The sequence below is a fragment of the Macrobrachium rosenbergii genome, chromosome 17 (genome assembly GCF_040412425.1).
Source record: "Macrobrachium rosenbergii isolate ZJJX-2024 chromosome 17, ASM4041242v1, whole genome shotgun sequence".
Taxonomy (NCBI): Eukaryota; Metazoa; Arthropoda; class Malacostraca; order Decapoda; family Palaemonidae; genus Macrobrachium; species Macrobrachium rosenbergii.
Genome location: NC_089757.1, coordinates 17,580,943 through 17,601,534, shown reverse-complemented (window position 1 = coordinate 17,601,534; position 20,592 = coordinate 17,580,943). Strand labels below are relative to the sequence as shown.

Genomic DNA, 20,592 nt, shown 5'->3' with positions numbered 1-20,592 from the left:
CTTGTTATTCCGATTGCGAGAAACACGACACTGCTTTGTAAATATTTAGCTTCACTTAACGCCACAGGTACTAAATAGAGGAAAAAATAGATAAATAAGTTAATAATCCCAATGTTGAAAGGAGCAGTATGTTCATAAGTCAAGTTTAGAATTAAACTCAACAAGCAGTTCAAATTTTCTGAAGATCTGCTTTGTAAAGCCTTTTTCATAGTTTCTACGCATAAATCCACAGATGCCTGAATAACGGTCTATGTCTAGAACACACACACACACACACACACACACACACACACACACAGTTGATATCTGTTAATTTTTAAACACATTAGATACTCTTTCTTGGAGTCAATAGATTCTGACACAACTAAGCGGATTCATTTTAATGATCGATGAATAATATTCTCTCTCATTTTTCCCAAACGATATAAAACGGTTTTGCTAATTACAATAAAGAGTAGCAAAGCCAGGTGTTGGTAATTAAGTTTTTTACGCACTCCTTTCATTTGAATAATACCTCAGTTATGTCTAACTGATGACTTAATGTTTTATGTTTATTTTGAATTTCCAGAGGACTTCTTTTCTATTGACTATCTTTTCGAAATAAGGTCAGAGTCCGCTGTTCCTCTTAGTTCTGTTTACTGCTTAATTACTTCAGATATTTGGTGGATTTATTCTGGTTTCTAAGAAGTAATGGCTTGTTAGACGATGCTTATATTCAGGGTACACCCATCAGCACATACACAGCGCATACCCGTCGCATATAGATATTTGAGGATGTTGCGCTGTTGTTAATGAATATTTTTCTTATGCCAGACCTTCCACAGTGTGTCAAAAAGAGTCTAGGAATTAATGCGACCGGTCTGTTCCTTTGGCCGTTTTATTTTCAGCATCTGCTCTTTGCTGTCTTCTTAAAACGTGCTACATAATTTCTATCACATTCTTTCATAATTATACTCTTTCATTTTCAGAAGAGACCTACGGTTTGATGAATTATTTGTTCACATTCCACAAGATCGATATCCCTGATAATGGTTTGCATATAGAGACGGTCTTACCTTGACAAAAGATAGCAAGAACAGTCGTGTCCATTTTCTGTTTAGTTAAACGACCTGGTCGTCAAGAATTCTCTAACAATGCTTGCGTATTCAATGATACTTTTTTCAAAGACATTAAAAACAATGGTATGTACAAATCCGGTTTTGTTTATGACTTAAGAATGCTCTGTTTTGAAGGGGTTGTTCGTCTGTGCTCTATTTATTTATATCTCTATTTATTTCTTTATTTTATTTTTGTGCAGGTATGTGCGGGAAACAACAGGTTGTACAGTGGACATGCGCGTTGGAATTCACACTGGAGCCGTCTTGGCCGGAGTACTTGGGCAGCGCCAGTGGCAGTTCGATGTCTACAGCAAAGATGTGGTGTTGGCTAATAAGATGGAGAGCAGTGGCAAGCCAGGGTAAGGATAATGTCCAAACTTCGCTGAACCCATTATATTACTGCTGGTTTTATTATTATTATTATTATTATTATTATTATTATTATTATTATTATTATTATTATTATTATTATTATTATTATACAAAACCTGCAGAACTCACAGTCAGAATCAGTGGAAATCACTTAACCACTTTTCACTTTCAGTAGTTTTTATTATCCCTGTGTTGTCTTCCGAACAACACAGGGAGCCGGAATATGGTTAAAAATTATATCGATATGATCCTCAACTCTTGACGATTCCATTGGGACCGTATTTTTGTAATTTGGACGTTACTTTTTAAGAAGTTTAGCGAGCACAGAGATACTATCCTCTGTAGCAGTGGTTCTTAACGTTTATATTACCACGCCTCCTCTAAGAGTTGGTCCTTCTCTCCACGCCCCCCTTGCATCTATGAGTAAAATTCCCTCCCAGATTTAAAGGAAAATAAAAAAAAGAGAAAGAGTTTCGAGGGATAGTTAGGGAGGTAAACAATTACAAAACATGGTAAGCCCAACGCGTCTAACCAGAGTAGTAGACTATAGGAAACTAACTTTATAAGGCAATACTTTTGCATTTTTTAATAAGCCTCCGAATATTAGTCCCTCACTCTTGTTAAGAGAATAACGAATATAATTAGAGAATTTTTTTATTTTTCCATGGGGCTCGCGCCTCCCCTGGGAATTGCTGACGCTCCCCCCTAGGGGTCGCGGCCCCAAAGTTGAGAACACTGCTCCATAGTATATAATCATCATTGTACACAAGGGTCGAAATATGGGTATATTCCTTCGTAGAGTTTCTGTCTCTTTTCCTCTGTTGACTAGGGAAATGTTAAAGATGAAGTCTGAATGAAGTACATTGGGTGTGTAGTTATTGATTTGCTGGTAATTTTGCCGTTACTTTCTCGATAAAGAATTAGTTTTTTATAGTTTATGGCGTTTTTCAATTTTATTTATTTTAACCTGTTTTGCTACGCTCAGCACTCTTTTACAGTTTGGTTGTAACATCAGTTAACAGTATATAAATATAATCTGTCTTCTTTATGCACTTGTAGTCGCCCTGTTGTGAAGATGCATCCTTTGGTAGATAATGTTTTTCGCAGCTCCTCCCGAATTTTACATTAGATTTAGTAGAGTGGGTAAGTGTAGATCTATGTCCACAACGAGTAATTAAAAGATTGTCACAAAGGTTATTAAGGAAGTTACTATTTGTAACTGCAAATGGTACAGCAAGCTACGTGCGATTCGGTTTTACAGGAGACTTACTGCTAACCAAGTTTTAGAAATTTTTTACCTCCTCAGAGTTGATTTAAAAGCTCAGGTAAATGAAAATCTCTCTGCATAAATGGCTGCCTTATCCTAATTCTGTGTTTAAGAACACCTTCCTATAAACCTGTTATTTCTGATTAAGAGGTTAGGGGTCACACTGTTGTCTTGCCAGTGTTCCGACTAGTACTGTAATATGTCGATCTTTGTTACAGATGGATAACTTGAGTTCGAGTTTAGATATGTTTCATTTTCAAATATATTTTTGTAATACAGGATGATAAAGTACTTTTTAAGTGTAAATTAATAAGTCCGAGATATTGAATTGGAATGTCCCGACCTTGTCAGGACATCAGTTTAACCCGAGTTTATGCACTTGTACAGTTCCTGAACACCGTCAAAAAAAGGGGTCGCGGGTGGCGGTTGGAGAATATCAAATCAACAACTAAAGTTTGCAACAAACTTTAGGGGTGTGATGTGAGCGACATATGGTCATAATGAGGAGGAAAAGAGGCGAATGTTTGAAGCAAGATATGCTTATTTAGAATTATATTATGTGGATGTGAACATATGAAGTCAGTTTATTCCAAGATATCGAGTATTTGAAGTTGGAATGTCATCTAGAAAAAAAGTAAGGTATGGTCAGTTGAATGACCTACTGTAACAAGCCTGTCTCTTTGCTTTTTTTCCTTTCTTTCATTAGGCCTGGCCCATAAAGGGACATTATGCCTGTCCCATTGGTCCCCTTCTTAAAAAGGCCTTGTAATGGTACATACATCAGTACTAAAGAAAGCAAAAACAAAGGATGTTGTACTAATGCATGTTAATAGATAAAGTCATTGCCCACTCAATTCTGTGCCCTCCTGAGAAGATTAGAGTAAAATGTCATTGGTCTCGGTCTCATTCAGCCTCATTTAAGTCAGTCGTTTTGTGTCTATATTGCATTGTTTTCGCGTCGCTTGTCTCCTCGAAAGGGAAATGTATGAGGTAATTAAATTCCCATTAAGAGTTTTAAACCCCCGTCTCTGCTCAGAGAGAGAGTCATGATTACTGTCATTTTGCCGTTTCCTTTGTGCGACCAAATCCTAGCTCACGGATTTGTTATATTTTTTATTTTATAAATCGCTTATAAATTTCTTAAAGTGGTATTTCCCGTTAATGTAAAGTTTTTGTGTATGTTTTTTTTTTCTCATATAATTTCTGTTATTCATAACTTTGCCTTTGTCGTGTGGACTGATTTATGAGAAATTCATCAATTCCAGTCTCTCTATCTCTCTCTCTCTCTCTCTCTCTCTCGTGACGAATTACTAAGACCTTGAAGGATAATGAAGTCATAAAAATTCAGCAAGAAGTTTGAACATTGAATGAATAAGCATATCATTATCTGTATATATATATATATTATATATATATATATATATATATATATATATATATATATATATATATAGAGAGAGAGAGAGAGAGAGAGAGAGAGAGAGAGAGAGAGAGAGAGAGAGATTGTCCCTCTTCCCGTTTATCATTTACGCTACCCTTTACTATTTTTATACGCCTTTGTCTTTCCCCTTCCCTATTAACTGCGTATCTTGCATTCTTATGAAATTTCATCCAATATGAAAGAATCAGTTATTAGAAGTGTGCTTCATGCCCTTATCCCCTCTTCCCCACTCCCCCTCCCCCTCCTTACCTCATTCCCCCATCCACTTTCTACCTTGTCACCTTTGACGCTGTGTTCATCCTTGTGATGATCCCCCCAAGCATCTTCCTCATTTTTCCTTCTTTTAATTCCTTCTTTTTCTCTCATCATTTTTCCCTTCCTCCGTTTCCCTTCCACGTTCCTTTCCTCCCTTTGCCTCTGTATCCCCCTATGTTTTTCCATTTTTTAATCCCCCTTTTTCGTCTACTCCCCTTTTTCTTTCCATTCTTTTTCACTGTCTTTCCCTTTACTGTCTCCTTTCGCCTGTGTTCGTCCTCCCTTTTCTCTGACTTGCCTCTTGTCTTCACTTTTCTCCATTTCTCTCTTTCCAGTTGTCTCTCCCTACGCTTCCTTCATCCATCTTGGCAGTAAGGAAGACAAACACCCGACGTGCATAGTCGGGGGTTATTGTCTCTTGCTTGAGTAATTTAGGGCAGTTAATTCAGAGAACTGCTGTAAGATGGGCCCACTGAACGCTAATTGCTCTTCCTCCTCCTCCTCCTCTCTGAAAATGGCCTTTGGGTCTTTCTGTTGTTATTCATTATCACATTATTTTGATAGTAATCCATTTCGGTTCCTTACGTGACTAGGTAAAAAAGCAGTAAGAATTTTGGTTGAGAAGTTTGTGACGTTTTACCTTTTAACATCAAAGTTGGAAGGAGGTTATGTATTCCCCGTGTTTATCTTTCTGCCCACAAGAGATATTAAAAGTTTATTAGTAGGTTTGAAGTACATATTGCGGAAGAATTAATGTTGATCCGACTTTGTGATGGATCCGGATGCTGATCTAGATAATTTCTCAAAAAGTTGTCGATGGATTTCAGTGAAATGAGGCGCCGTCTGTGTGGAACCAGGAATTTTGTTTCAAAATATATGTGGGTATTTTCAGAGGAAACTGAATTGTATGGATTGGTGGGTTATTACCGACTGGAGAGTTGATTAAAGATTGATCAGTACCAAATGCAGATCCGGGATTTTTCTTCTGTTGTCCGATCCAGTATTTGTTGTAAGTTTTTGTGAATCTTTTTCTGTGTGGCAGTTTTTAGTTTTCTGAAAAGAAAACTATTGAGATGGCTTTGTCTGTCCGTCTGCGCTTTTTTCTGGCCTCCCTCAGATCTTAAAAACCATTGAGGCTAGAGGGCTGCAAATTGGTAGTTGATCATCCACCCTCCAATCATCAAGTGTACCAAATTGCAGCCCTCTAGCCTCAGTAGTTTTTATTTTATTTAAGGTTAAAGTTAGCCATAATCGTGCGTCTGGCAACTATGTAGGCCAGGCCACCACCGGGCCGTAGTTAAAGTTTCATAGGCCGCGGCTCATACGGCATTACACTGAGATCACCGAAAGATAGAACTATTTTCGGTGGCCTTGATTATACGATGTACAGAAAACTCGATTGCGCCAAAGAAACTTCGGCGCATTTTTTACTTGTTTTCTTTTTTACCTAATTTCGATAATCTATCATTGCCGCTTTTTATCTTATCATGGACCAGATATCAGTTCGTGTAGTTTGAAAATAATAAATTCCTTTAGCGTTGTCAGAGTTGTACATTTTATAGCTCTCTGGTCACATGAAATGTGAAATACTGCAAAAGCAGTGAGATAATGTAGTCAGTTTGTTTGCTTTTATGCTTGTGTTTAGACATACACTTTAACTAGAGATTATGCATTAGAATGTCGTAGGAATGGTCGTGGTTCGGGTGGATATAGTCTGCCATGTTTCAAGTCAGGGAAAGTTGAATACAATGTAATTCCACCTGTCAGCGTATAGGTTTGAAAGTGGTTTCTGACGTTCAGATCCATTCCTAATTTTATGCGACGATCTTTATTCATAGAATTCGGCATTAATGTAAATTTATGGCTTCTTAATGGTAATGAATAACAAGTAGATGAAGTTTCAGTATCGGTCGTAAATGGCACAACTATTGCTTGTCCTCGTGTAGTAAATGATTATGTACACATATATCCCCACACGTAAATGATTGTGTACACACAGGCCCACACGTAAATAATTATTTACATATATATACCACACGGGAATTATTATTTACATACCTACCCACTCGTACATGATAATTTACACATACCCACATGTAAATGATAATTTGCACACACAACCACATGTAAATGATTATTTACATATACATAACCACATGTAAATGATTATTTACACTGACATAACCAAATGTAAATGATTATTTACATACATAAATGCACATAAATTATTATTTACAAACATACTCCCACGTACATACGCACACACATAGTCACTCGTAAATCATGTTTTAGTCAACACGTCTTACTTTCTGCAAAGTTGAGCTGTGTTCATTGAGGAAAAAGAAATCAGATGTAAAAGTACCCCATGGAATCTGAAATTGTTTTCCGTGATGAGGGGTAAAATTCCCAGCGGAATCTCATCCGTGAGGTTCCAACGAGAGAGGAAAATCGTGGCCAACTGTTTTAATTAAACTGAAATTTAAAAAAAAAGTATTCGGTCGTTAATATCTATTAAGTTGCATTGTTTAAAGAAGTGAACGCCTCTGCTTATATTTATACATACATATATATATATATATATATATATATATATATATATATATATATATATATATATATATATATATATATATAACGATGTATAATTTTGAGTGGGAGCGAGTGATTTCTTCTTTAAATAACGCATGTTTGTCTACAGAAACGCATCCCCCTAATTAGAGGCTTTTCAGTTTTAAGTGGTTATATTTCAGTCTGACAATTTTACCCTTCGTTAGACTAATCTATCCAAAATAAAACCTTATTTTAACAAACATACCTCACTACGTATGTCAACTAACTGCGTTCCTCTCTCTCTCTCTCTCTCTCTCTCTCTCTCTCTCTCTCTCTCTCTCTCTCTCTCTCTCTCTCTCTCTCTCTCAATAAAATGATGGCATTCCGTCCCACACCTATCTGCTATTTATTGTAATAATGTTAACGGCTAAATGGAAATTTCCATACTGATACTAGCATAAGCAAAGTCTTGGAAATCCAGCGATGCTCTTCAAAGCTTATCAAATGCGAGTCAGATGAAAATAAACTTGTTAAATCCTCTATCTATTCGTAGAGAAGAGCTGTGGATTAATCTTCGTCTCTACAATCCAGGTAAAAGTCTTAGGCAAAAACGTAGGATATTAGCTCAGCTGTCATAATCAGTAGGATTGGAGCGATTTCTTGATAGTTTCCGAGTACTAGTAAATAGATAAGCGTGTAAATAGAATCCGTGATTTTATTTATTATCCGTCTTTTTTCTTCCCTAAGGGGAGACTGTCCAAGAGTTTAGCTGTTCATTTTTAATATACGTCTTTGTACATCGTAGTTTAACTATCTTTACAGCAGACACCTCTTGGCGTGGGACTCTTATCATATGCCTTTTCCAGATATATGAACGCTATGTGCAATCCTTTCTGCTTTTCCCGGAGTTTTTCCGTCATCTGTCAGAGGCAAACACTGCATCTGTCGTTCCTCTTCCTGGCATGAAACCAAACTGTTTCTTCATCTACAGATGTTTCTTCTCTAATTCCTTATCAGTATTCTTTCCCAGATGTTCATGGTGTGAGACATTAGCTTTATTTATTCCCCTGTAGCGTTGCACAGTCCTGGATCTCTACCTTACTGCTTTATAGATAGGCACAATAAACCTTTCTTTCCATTCTTTTGGTATCTTTTTCTGACTGTATATTTTCTTGCTAGGGTCCCCACAGCATGCCTATTCCTTCTTCTCCTAGGCTCTTCTTCCATACCTCTGTAGTAATTCCATCACATTTATATAATATATATATTTATACATACATATATATATATGTATATATATACATATATATATATATGTATATATGTATATGTATATATATATATATATAATATATATTTATATATATATATATACAGTATATATGTATGTATGTGTATACACACATATATACATATGTGAAACAATTGATATCTAAATTTGTGCTGCATAGAGAAAAGAAAGAGGTGTACACAGATGGCTGAACTTGAAAAATGAACCCATAACTTGTCTGTTAGCAGATATTGACTTCCAGCGTCGTAGGTCTTTGTTGTAATTCCCATTGGCTAATCCAATCAGTATCTTCCTAAGAAGCAGAGAGAGAGAGAGAGAGAGAGAGAGAGAAAGAGATGCTCTAAAGTAATAAGAGCAAGACTGCGTTTTAGTGCGAGATAAACAATAATAAAAAAGTCTCTTTGTCCCTTTAGTGTAATCCTGGGTTCATCTCCGAATGTAGTAGGACCTCCGCCGAGAATCGAATGAAAATGAAAAGATTAATCCCCCTGGCTTCGCTTCCAGGTAATAGCTGGAGGGTTTAACGAAGCCATTTTCAATATTACTATGTTCTAGAATTATTTAGCAACTCCGACCAATTAATCCTTGCATAAGCAACGTTGTCTTGAATTGTTGACGTCTGTTAGTACGATGATGAGAACCAGCCAATTAAAACAATTACGATCGTACAATGCATACATATATTTGTACACACGTATATATCTAAATATATATATATATATATATATATATATATATATATATATATATATATATATATATATATATGTATGTATGTATATATATATAATATATATGCAAATTTCGTTGAATTCAGTGGCTTTTTGTTGTTGATCAACTTGATCAACAACCAAAAAACTTCGTTAATTCAACGAAATTACACACAAAAAAAACTTTGCCCCAAAGCATATATATATATATATATATATATATATATATATATATATATATATATATATATATATATATATATATATATATATATATATAGATAGATAGATAGATAGATAGATAGATAGATAAGTAGATATTCATGTATTTATTTATTTATTTATATAAGAGGTGTATGTGCTAAGTCGTTGAAATTCAAATCTCAATATTGAAATTATGGCATTTCTTTACCTTGCCGGATGAAAAGGTTTGAACGTAGACAACATTTGCTTTTTTTTAAAATATGGGAAATGTAGCCAACCCTTGCAATAACTTCAGGCGATGTGGGGCAAGCGGCTATTTGCCATAATAAGGCCAGAAACCCCGCAAAGTAAGGATATCAAGCTTTAAGGCCGAAGGAACCATCCCACTAAATGGAAGTACCTATTGCCTCAAAATTGATTTGAGGATTCTCATGGAATTTCCAGGGACGATCGACCTTGAAGATTTTGTCGATGAATCTGATCCTGCGCCTTGTTAGGAATGGAAATCGTATTTGAGCAGCTCTCGCAAATAAAATTTTTAGTTTTTAGTTTTCTGTAAAAGAAAACTATTATGCCAGCTTTGTCTGTCCGTCAGCACTTTTTTCTATCCGCCCTCGGATCTTAAAAGGTACTGAGGCTGGAAGGCTGCAAATTATTATGTTGATCATCCACCCTCCAATCATCAAACATAGCAAATTACAGCCCTCTAGCCTCAGTAGTTTTTATTTTATCTAAGGTTAAAGCTAGCCATAATCGTGCTTCTGGCAACGATATAGGATAGGCTACCACCGGGCCGTGGTTAAATTTTCATGGGCCGCGGCTCATTCAGCATTATACCGCGACCACAGAAAGATAGATCTGTTTTCGGTGGCCTTGATTACACGCTGTAGCGGCTGTACAGAAAACTCGATTGCCCTGAAGAAACTAAGGCGCATTACTTCCTTTTTTTTTTCGTTTTTATGTTTTCCCTACTATTTCTTGCTGAATCATATCTGGATCTGGTACTGGTCGTACTCTTGAATCGGGTCAGGAGGCTTTTATCATAAGTTTTGATAATGGCCGTCACGGTAGGAAGAGCAATCCTTTATAGTTTGATAAAGGTTAAGATCTGGCAGAAAGATCGCACCATGCGTTTCCTATATAGAATGCCCTATTTGTATCATTGTTCTTATTAATACACACGTACTGTACATATACATATGTTTGTGTGTGATTCTGGATGTATTTATGGGATGTGTGTACCTGTGTACTTTAGTTATTTTCTCCACGTTTAAAGGCAAACTAAAGAAGCCGATGACAAAGAACTAATTGAAATTCCACTTCGCGAGGAATGTCATTATTGTTTTCTTAGATGTTGCCAAACATGATTAAAACATTTTCCCCGTGCTTATGTATTATGCGGGAATTCTTAGCGGAAATTGAAAAGATCAAGGGGTTTTTTAACGGATGTTAAATGAAAACCCCAAACTTGCTAATTAGCGAGAGAGAGAGAGTGTGTGTGTTGAATATTTTTTGTGGCTTGGAAAGGTGCTTGTTAAATATATACGTGGTTATATATGCATATTTTTATATGATTTATTCTCTATATTATATATATACATATATACAGTATATGCACATACATACATACATACACTTATCAGTAACAAGGTTTACTTATTTCTTACTCTTAATTACTTGATAAACATAATGAATCCTACATGATTTTCATTGTGATCTCTTGACATAACGTTAAACGTTCCCACTAAAACGTTTTCTGGGTTGAAGATCATTGTTGTTATGGCGCCATGAATATTAAATCAATCAAAAAAAAATCACTCCTTTGTACAGAGTAAGACCCAGTTACTAAACTTTTAGCATATTTAATGCTCGTAGTTGCTGTTTCTAATCAAGTTACCATATTGTTTTTTGTCGGAAATCAGAATGACCGAATAGTCTTATGGAACAGGTCAGAAAGTTGAAATCTTTAAAAGAAATTTTTCGGAGAATAGAATGGTGGTAGAAAATAAGAGTAGAAAACGACAAATTAAGAATAACAGTCGAATAAGAAAAATGTTTATTGAGGAACATATCATTATGTACATGCATAAACATCAGTGTACCTCGAGAAAAAAAAAAGTAACGAATAAAGAATGAAAATTAATGCAAATCAGAAAGGGAACCCCCTGAGGTGGAAAAAACCAAATGGGAGGATATTAAGACGAGGATTATCTAAACGCGAGCGCTCCGGTTAATAGGTAAAGTGGAAGGGTTCTTCTGAGCCCGGGGGGATGGAAAAATATATGTAAAGTAAGTTTCTCCTCTAAGGGTCATAGGTACTGTTAGTGTTTTTTATTTGTGAATATATCTAGCATAACACATAGCAGAGAGAGAGAGAGAGAGAGAGAGAGAGAGAGAGGATTTTCTACAAGAATTTTTAGGTGGCGTTGGTAGCCCAAGGCTCTTTTACACTTTTAATACAGCACACTTCAGTGAAATAGCTACCACATACCCATTTAACTGCCCCATGTATCATAGGCACAATGGGATTCGAAGGACTGTGCCTAAAGCCCCTACCATCGTGGTGTGCTTTATAATTTACACACATGAGCCTGCGCTTATGACGGAGTTACTCTGCAACACTGTGAAGAGCCGAATAGCTTCTTATTGCAAATGAATAAATTGTTAGTAAGCGTAGTACGTTTCAGAGATTTTGGAGATATGTTTCAGAGGTCTGTGGTGAGGGATGGAGGTGGTAGTTGTTGTAGTGTCAAGCTCCTTGCAGCATTTACATCATCATATATTTTGCACGATTTATCGTGGACAGCCATCATATGATTCCTGACAGAATGGCTGCATTTCTCCACTTGTGAGAAAGGAGACAATACCTTTCACTACAGGAATGAACATCGCTGTTAGAATGAGAAGCTTTACCTTTTCTTTCCAGAGAGAGTTTTGGTTGGCTTAAACGTACTGTAAGAATATATTAAATTTCAAGGAAACCTATTAGATTATGGCGTGTTTGCTATCTACAAATTAATAACATGAAAGACTACCACGTGAAGATTTATCTGTTTATGAACTCGTGTTTATTGATTTATCTCCTCCCTTTAATTTTTTACGATATTCTATATAATATTGATAACAGAAAAAGACCCATTATGTGGAAGTGTAATAAAGCTCAATTTTCATTTACTCGGCCTTTTTCTTATATTATCAACTTGAACGTGATTGTTCGTCGATTTTTTATCACTCATAATAATAATAATAATAATAATAATAATAATAATAATAATAATAATAATAATAATAATAATAATAATAATAATAATAATAATAATAAATTTCATAAAGATGCGATTTTTTTAAAGTGTAATTACTGTTTCACCATTATTTAGTTCATTCAGTTTCAGGCAGCGTTCGTAAATTTATCTTTTTTTCTATGAAGTCTATTGCTTTTCCTCCATTGCAGACGCGTTCACATAAGCAACAAAACTCTTCAGTACATCGGAGATGAATTTGAGGTCGAGCCGGCGTACGGAGAAAAGCGAGAAGACGCCCTTCGAGCCGCAGGTCTCAAGACCTACTTCATCTCCAAGGTCCTCATGCCGGTAAGCTGCTGATTGATTGACTGACTGATGCAACGTCGTAAACTCGTGCCAACCACGTTTATCGGCATCGATGGCAAAATAAACATCTTGCTAAATGATGTTTATTATTATTTATTAGTTTAGCCAGTGTAAAGTAACTTTGGTGTATTATAAGAATGGTTGTCGTCCCAGAATGTATGCACAGTTAAATAAAAAATCATTTATGTTCATACATATCACTTGTCATGCCTTTAAATATTTTCGTTCAAAAAGTTACCAAAAAGAAACTGGTACCAGTCTCTCTAATTACGTTTTATCCACAGAGATATTTATTTGTAGAGTAGTCGGCGAAAATAATATTCGAGTCTCTTTAATACAGTTTACAATCCACAGTCACACATTCTTACAGTAATAAAGAAAACAATCTGCAAGTCTTGCTGATATAAGTCATATCTTTAGTGATAAATTTATGAACACAAATTACATGGTAATAGAAATATAAAAATTATTAGAAAATTAACATAAAAATTCTGAAGAAAATCCGGTTCTGTGAATGCCTCCTCTTGTCAGTCAACTTCTGGGAGGTAACTCGGTAAATGTTAGCCTCTTGCATTTCAGTACAAGCCTCGGCCATCGCTTCAGAGTATGAAGAATGGGACCAAAAGCTCCTCCTCCCAGCCCTCGCGCGACGTCCCGTCTGAAAACACCATGGCTTCGAGGGACAGTACAGTAAGTATACTAGTATATCTTATGTAGTATCTATAGCATGACAAAAACATGCACAGCGCCTTTAGTTTAGATAGAGATATACATATTATTCTTAGTATGGTTATGGAATGTACACAGTGACTTGAGTATGACTAGAAAAAACACAGTACCCTAGTTTGGTTGGGGATATACACAGTACGTGCAGTATAGTTGTGGAATATGCAAAGTATTCCTAGTATGGTTCACAGTTTCTCGTTGGACGGGTCGGTAGAGTTCTCGGATAGCACTCTGCTGGGCCCGAGTTCGAGTCTTCGGCCGGCCAATGAAGAATTAGAGGAATTTCTTTCTGGTGATCGAAATTCATTTCTCGGTATAATGTGGTTCGGATTCCACAATAAGCTGTAGGTCCCGTTGCTAGGTAACCAGTTGGTTCGTAGCCACGTAAAATAAGTCTAATCCTTCGGGCCAGCCCTAGGAGAGCTGTTAATCAGCTCAGTGGTCTGGTTAAACTAAAGGTATACTTAATTTTAGTACCATCACCGGGCAGCAGAGGATACACAGAACCATAAGGATGGCAATAAAAATGTTCCACACTTTCTAGTTTGTAAATTGCCATTACATACTCACTCACTGTGTATTAGTTAAGTTATATGGATATCCAAGCACAGAGAACGTATTGTTCGGCACCTTACATTCATAAGCGAATCTCTCTCTCTCTCTCTCTCTCTCTCTCTCTCTCTCTCTCTCTCTCTCTCTCTCTCAGATAACACAGAGGTGTGTTTACGCATCAGTTCCATAGTAAATTAAAGAGGCGTTTAAAGAAATTTGTCATTCTAAGGCTAGAATATATTAGTACCCCAATCGATCCTATCTTTCCTGTAAAGAAAGTTTGTCAGCTTTCAACAGTACTCCGTCCCTTGACTTTCCTGCGTCATTTCGTCCCATTACCTCTCCCACCATGGGCCTATCCTTTCGTGTCCTATCGTAACCTATCTTATCCTCAATATCCAAAGCAGGATTAGATTGAAAAAAGCAGTGGATGCCTTTTGCTGTGTTCAAGGGTTACAGATCCTAATAATCACAAAGCAATAAACTTTTCGTATTGTTTTGGCTAAAGCCGTAAGTCGAGAGATCAGAGCACTCAAAAAATCCATCCTGCTGCAGGGATATTACAGGCTACAGGGTTGCTACTTCGGAACTTACAGAAATTAAGCTTGTAGTAATTAATTACTTTTACACTTAACATTTATATCACAGTGTGCATTTAATTTTTAAAAAGGTAAACATTTAAATAAACAAATCTATACGGGATGTTTTCCTCATGGCTTTCGCTCTCCGAGTAGGAAAATTGTCCCTGTCGAACGACAGTTGCCGCCTAGAAAATGAGATTGCTCTGGGATCAAAAGTCGTTGAAGTGATACTTGAACTAAATTACTTCAAGACAAACACGGGCCGTTTCGATTTAAGCGGTTATTCGTTCCGTTGACCTCTGTATTGAAGAATGGCCTGTGATTTATTTTGGAAATGGTGTCTGAACTCCTTCGTATTCTAACATATTCGTGGTGTTTACGTAGTTTCATCATGCAAACAAGGCATATTCTTTCCCCTTCTTTGGAACCTTTACCGCAATTTTTTTTTTTTTACAATGTGTTTGTGTATTCTAATCGTTTGATATACATATGTCCTGTCTGTATCCGTTTGCATATTTGCATTCTTATATCCTTTTTAATGTGTACTAATTCAAACCTTTCACTCCGTACTTTACCTCTGTGTGTATACCTTGGTGTTTAGTTTAATTCTGCTATAATTAAACTAGATATTTTTCATCAGACCAGAATTACGTTGTAATTTGTTTTTATCCAAACCATGTTGGTTATGTATGTAACAATGTATGTTTTAGTTTTCCTTTTCTTGATTTTAGTTTTCCTCTCAGCAAAAGAAAAAGTTCCTCTCCGAACTTCATATATGTTTTAGGCCCTGGAACTTGTATCCCTTCTCCGCTCATAAATTTGTATCCCGTTCGGTCGTCCCTTACCCTTGCACTCTCTCTGGAAAATGGACGACCATTTGTGAGGAACATGCGTCTGGTGTCGTTATGTACGAAGACGCCCCCCAGAATAGAGGGACCTCATAATAGGCTGTGAATGGCTTCGCTCTGTTCGGTACTGCAGTACAGTCAACGCTGTAATACAGTCTTACTCTGCAGAGGGCTGCCGTTATAACGTTTTCCATAGTTGGTCTAGTTGAGAGACGCACTTGAAGAGGAAACGTTATGATTTTTAATACGAAGTAATACCTCATCTTAATGATCCCCAGCTTAACGGACTTGAGTACTTATCAGCCACATTATGATGTTTATTTTTTACTATACTACCAGATACGTTATGTTTATTTTTTGCTCTACTTAAACTGAATATCAAGTGCAGAGTACAGGTTAGTTTAGGAACTGTATGGAGTTGCTGTTATCTGTAAGATATCTAGAAAATATTCAAGTGTAGGCTGTGATGTAGGGTCATAGGGCCTTTTTTACTCAACAGACCTTGTTACCAGACCCCAAAGCTTCTGGTAAGTTGAGGTGCTACCATTTATACCATTACTCTCTTCGCAGACGCTTTCTACCGTAGAGGACGCGAAGGTCCTGAAATCACTGCAGGAAGGGAACGCCGACTCCTCCTTCAAGAGCAAATTGCAGAAAGAGTTGGTCAATCGAGATGGCCGAAGGTATTCCTTTTCAAAGATTTCGCAGCTTAATTCTGCTGTTTGCTTTGGCTGTATTACGGATTATCTTTTATTTTAAATCTTCCATTGCGGTTATTTCATGAAATTGGTAGTTTAGAATTTGCTTTAGAACTTTCCTTTAGGATTTTGCTAGAACTATGAAAGCATAGTTTATTGTTAATGTTATTCACACGCAGCGACCTTTTGAGCCAAACCAACATGGTGACCCTGAGCTTCCGAGACGGCAAGATTGAGCATGCGTACAAGCACCACAGAGAGACGTTCAGCGGAGCTGCCACCACGGCGGTTCCTCTAGTGCTCTTGATCATCACCATTGCTCGCTTCATACTGCTGCCCACGTACGTTGTAGTTACTCCCTTTTCCCATTATTTTTTTTTATTTTAGTTATTAACTAAACTGGGTAACTGCACATCATGCTCCTCCAGATGTCAAGATTTAGAATGGACGGGAGTTCATGATCACCAGTGTCATGGCAGCCATGGTAATATGACGTCCATGTGAAATGTTATAATGTACAGTGCTGTTTAGAGGAATTGGTGTAGTTTTGAATTGTTCTTTAGTGGGAGTTTGTGCAGGTATTTGAAGTGGTTCGTTTAAGGTAAGATTGGTTTATTTTTTACTTGAGATAAAATTTTCACTATAAAACAAGTTTCTTAGCGTATTTAATCAAAATAAGCAGTTTCATAACATGCTGCAACTCATATGTAACATAATGAAATTTTACTTGTCGGCAATACAATGTATGATTTTGAAAATCTTGCCCACTTGTGGTTAGTTTTTTTGCCTGTGCGATTTGTGTACCACTCACGACCTTTTTTCTAATTAATATGAAACTAATTTCATTTACATTTCCAGCGCTGGTGGAAGTATACTGATACTACTAGGCGGCGTCCTCCTGCTGACGAGCATGGCATCCGTATCAGCTGCACGTTCGTTCCCTTTGGTAAATGAGGGACTTGAGTTTTTCCTTTGTTCAGTATTTATTGTGGAATAACCTCGTGCCATTATGGCCTTCCTGGTGTCTTATCAGGAAAGTATACTTTGTATTCCCAGGCTGCATTAGCTCGTGCATAACTATTTCCTATAGGAGAAATATTATTACTACAGTGGAAAACTTGAGTACATTGTAACCATTCTGGTCCTAACAGTAGTAGATAGATTTTGTTTCTTTGTAAGGTTCAAGCATAGAAAGTTGATTGTGCTTTCAGCGTTAACCTCGTAAATCACCTTTGCATTTAATTAGGGGATCATGTTAATTGACGGCTTTGCTTATGCTTTTATGTAAGTTAGGATTGCAGTGATTCTCTCTAAATATTTTTAATGCTGTGCACCTTTACTTGAAAAAATGCATCGCTGTTTATTTTGTGATAATGGAAATTCATTTTTTAAATACATTCAAGGAAAGAATAAAACTTTATGGTCTCCTACTTGACATGAATACGAAGAATATTTGATAATGTGCATAGGATAACGTATTTATTTTTCAGACCAATACCGCATTTAGCTTTACAAATTATAATGTATGAAATATATAATATATATAATATATACACATATACATACACACACATTTATATATATATATATATACACATATACAGTATATATATATACTGTATATCTATATATACGAATTTTCTTTAACTGCTCATTGTTTTAATTGTTTTTTATCGTAATTTGTGAACTGTTTCGTCGTGTGAGGAGCAAAAATGTCGGAATAAGATGTATGTGGAGGGAAACCCGTCATAAGAAGGGAAAAACGTTACAAGTGTCAGGGGCCAGGCTGTTCTGTTGAATTATGTAGTCCTTAATGTAATACAGTAGATAATTTTTGTGACACTTCATTAGGGTCAGTCACTCGCATATATACTGAAAATATTGAGGAACGTCTTTAGTAAAAAGGTTTTTAAGGTAATGCATAATTCTTTTTTTACATATATGGACTAAGTTCAATGTAGACAATTAACATGTATTTGCAATTTTATAAAAGATAACTATGTACGTTTTGGATTTGTATGATATGGTTTTTCATAACTTTATTTACTGAACACTCTTTACATTATTCTGATATTTACCGTTTTATAATTAATCGCGAAAAAGTAAAAGTAGAAATGTTCACAAGGATTCAGTTAATGTTGATAGGTTCACAGAATGCAATAAAAAAATGATTGATGCTACTAGATTCGTAGAATGTGGGTACAGAGTTTACTCACCAGAACTGGCTTAGTCTAGTAAACCCGATCTCAGTTACTGTATATTACTAACAGTGTGCTTTCATTTCAGCGAGTTTGCAACGCTCTCTTGACTGCCAGTGATCGTGTGCACTCAACAGTAGGGCTACGGGTTGCCTGGTTTACAACTTTAGTCATACTTGCAGCTGCTGCAAATACTCTGGACATGGTAAGTATGAGAATACATTCTTTTATCAGCGAAGGCAGTTTTTGCTAAAATTGCAAATTCAGCCATGTACTGGTTTTTTGTCGGATTTTGGTTGTCCCATGTAATGACTATATGAGCATAGGAATGGCTCTAGAAAAATTCACTGTTTTCGTATAACACCCAGGTTTAGACTGAAAGTGAAATAGTGAAAGGGGAATTAAGAATAACATATTTGGCATATGATTCAAAGTTATTACACCTACAATAACATAATTGGCATATGATTCAAAGTTATTACACCTCTCTTGGGCCATAGCTACAGGTACTGCCAAGATACACGCACACACACGCAGCCTGTATGGCCTGACCCTCCAAGTATTTGTAGTTCTGGAAATTATGGGACTCATCCATTGTTTAGGCCTTTTGGAGGTTCTCTGGTATCCTTGGGGCCTTTGATCACATGTTAGTCATCTTCATCAGACAACTTGCATGAGGTCGCTATGGCATCTCATCATGACTGCAGAGCAGGTTTAGCCCTTTTCCATCTTCACCAATCCTTGTTGCGTTACTCATGGTTATGATCATACAGATCATACAGTCTCTACCGTCATATATTGAAATTATCATTTCTCCTCCTTTCTTCAAAATCGTCCCTAATGTACAGCTTGTTTCTATTGAGTTGTAAGTCATGCAAACCCTCATTGTATTAAGAATGCATCCTCAGCACTCAGGCTGTCTCTTGAGGTGGAAATCCTCCAGACCCCTATTGTTCATAAGAAGTCATTCATGAAACGGTTTTTACCTCTTGGGTTAATCCACAGGTTATTTCTCTTTGGGTGGAACTCGTACAAACCCCTAGTGTGCTAAGAAATTAATCTTTACACATGGATCGTTTCTCTTGGAATGGAAGTCCTCCTAGCCTCAAGTGCCCTAAAGTCATTCCAAACTCACAGCTTATTTGTCGTTGGAAGGCCTCCAAACCCCAAGTGTACCAGAAGGTTACCCCCAAACGCATGGCTTGGTCCACAGTACACTTCTTGTTTCTTTTGAGGTGGAAGGCTTGCAAATTTTTAGTGTCTTGAGAGGTCACCCCCAAATTTATTCCTAGTACACTGCTTTTTTCTCATGAGGTATAAGGCCTCCAAACTCCTAGTGTCTAAAAATTTCATCCTTAACACATAACTTATTTGTCGTGATGGGACCGCTGAAGTCCTTGTCTCTTATGCCCCTGATAAACAAATCGGTTTCCTTGAGGCAGAAGAGGTTTTGGGACACATTCAGACAGTAACCCACAGGAATGTATTTGATGCTCATAGGGAACATTGATGTCATGTTTTGTCATTAGTCCTATTGTTGCCTTATAAGAATGGAAATAGTTACCCGAAATGGAATTAAGAGGCCAATATCTCTCTTCAAGGCCCTCCTGATTTTGTCAGTCGTCTTTATATATGTTAGAAATTGCTGCAGACTTATTCATTATAAATCCTTCAGAAGTGATAATGACACCCAGCTTATGAATGATTACCTTTTTTTACATTTTGACATGCCTGTCATCCAGATGTGAAGACACACCTGCAGTTGAGGTTAATAATTACGTTTCTAGGCATCTCAGATGCTGATAACATCATGATTAATTTGTAGATGATGCCTTTGCATGTTGTGAACCCTAAATGGGATTTATTACATCACATGGAATATTGCCATTTCTGGGTGTCAGAGGCGATGAAGACAGTAACTCACAGATACTTTGCAAGAATACCACGAGAATCATCTGCGTTTCTTATTTCAAGGCCCTTATGCTAACAGTATGGAAACTCTGATAGTGATTTTAGAACATTTTTACTTGAAACATAAAATATTTCATTTTTAATCATGACGATTTGTGTTTGGTATATTTTTTGTGTGCATAAGCTCGATGATGTCCATTAAGAATAGTTTTATTTAGTATAGATATTAAGCAGTGATGATATTTAAGATTTTATAAATACCTTCCTAACTTCATTGTGTTGA

The 20,592-nt window shown here is 36.5% G+C and overlaps 1 protein-coding gene across 1 annotated transcript in view; it reads left to right on the top strand.

The window, feature by feature from the left end:
- Nucleotides 1-20,592, top strand: part of LOC136847761 (adenylate cyclase type 3-like) — a 46,791-nt gene that overhangs the window by 19,262 nt on the left and 6,937 nt on the right. Inside the window, exons 3-9 of the mRNA XM_067119644.1 lie at nucleotides 1,298-1,456; nucleotides 12,639-12,777; nucleotides 13,375-13,485; nucleotides 16,073-16,185; nucleotides 16,380-16,541; nucleotides 17,059-17,146; nucleotides 18,487-18,603. Coding sequence (XP_066975745.1) covers nucleotides 1,298-1,456; nucleotides 12,639-12,777; nucleotides 13,375-13,485; nucleotides 16,073-16,185; nucleotides 16,380-16,541; nucleotides 17,059-17,146; nucleotides 18,487-18,603 — 889 coding nt within the window. The remainder of the gene's footprint in view (nucleotides 1-1,297; nucleotides 1,457-12,638; nucleotides 12,778-13,374; nucleotides 13,486-16,072; nucleotides 16,186-16,379; nucleotides 16,542-17,058; nucleotides 17,147-18,486; nucleotides 18,604-20,592) is intronic.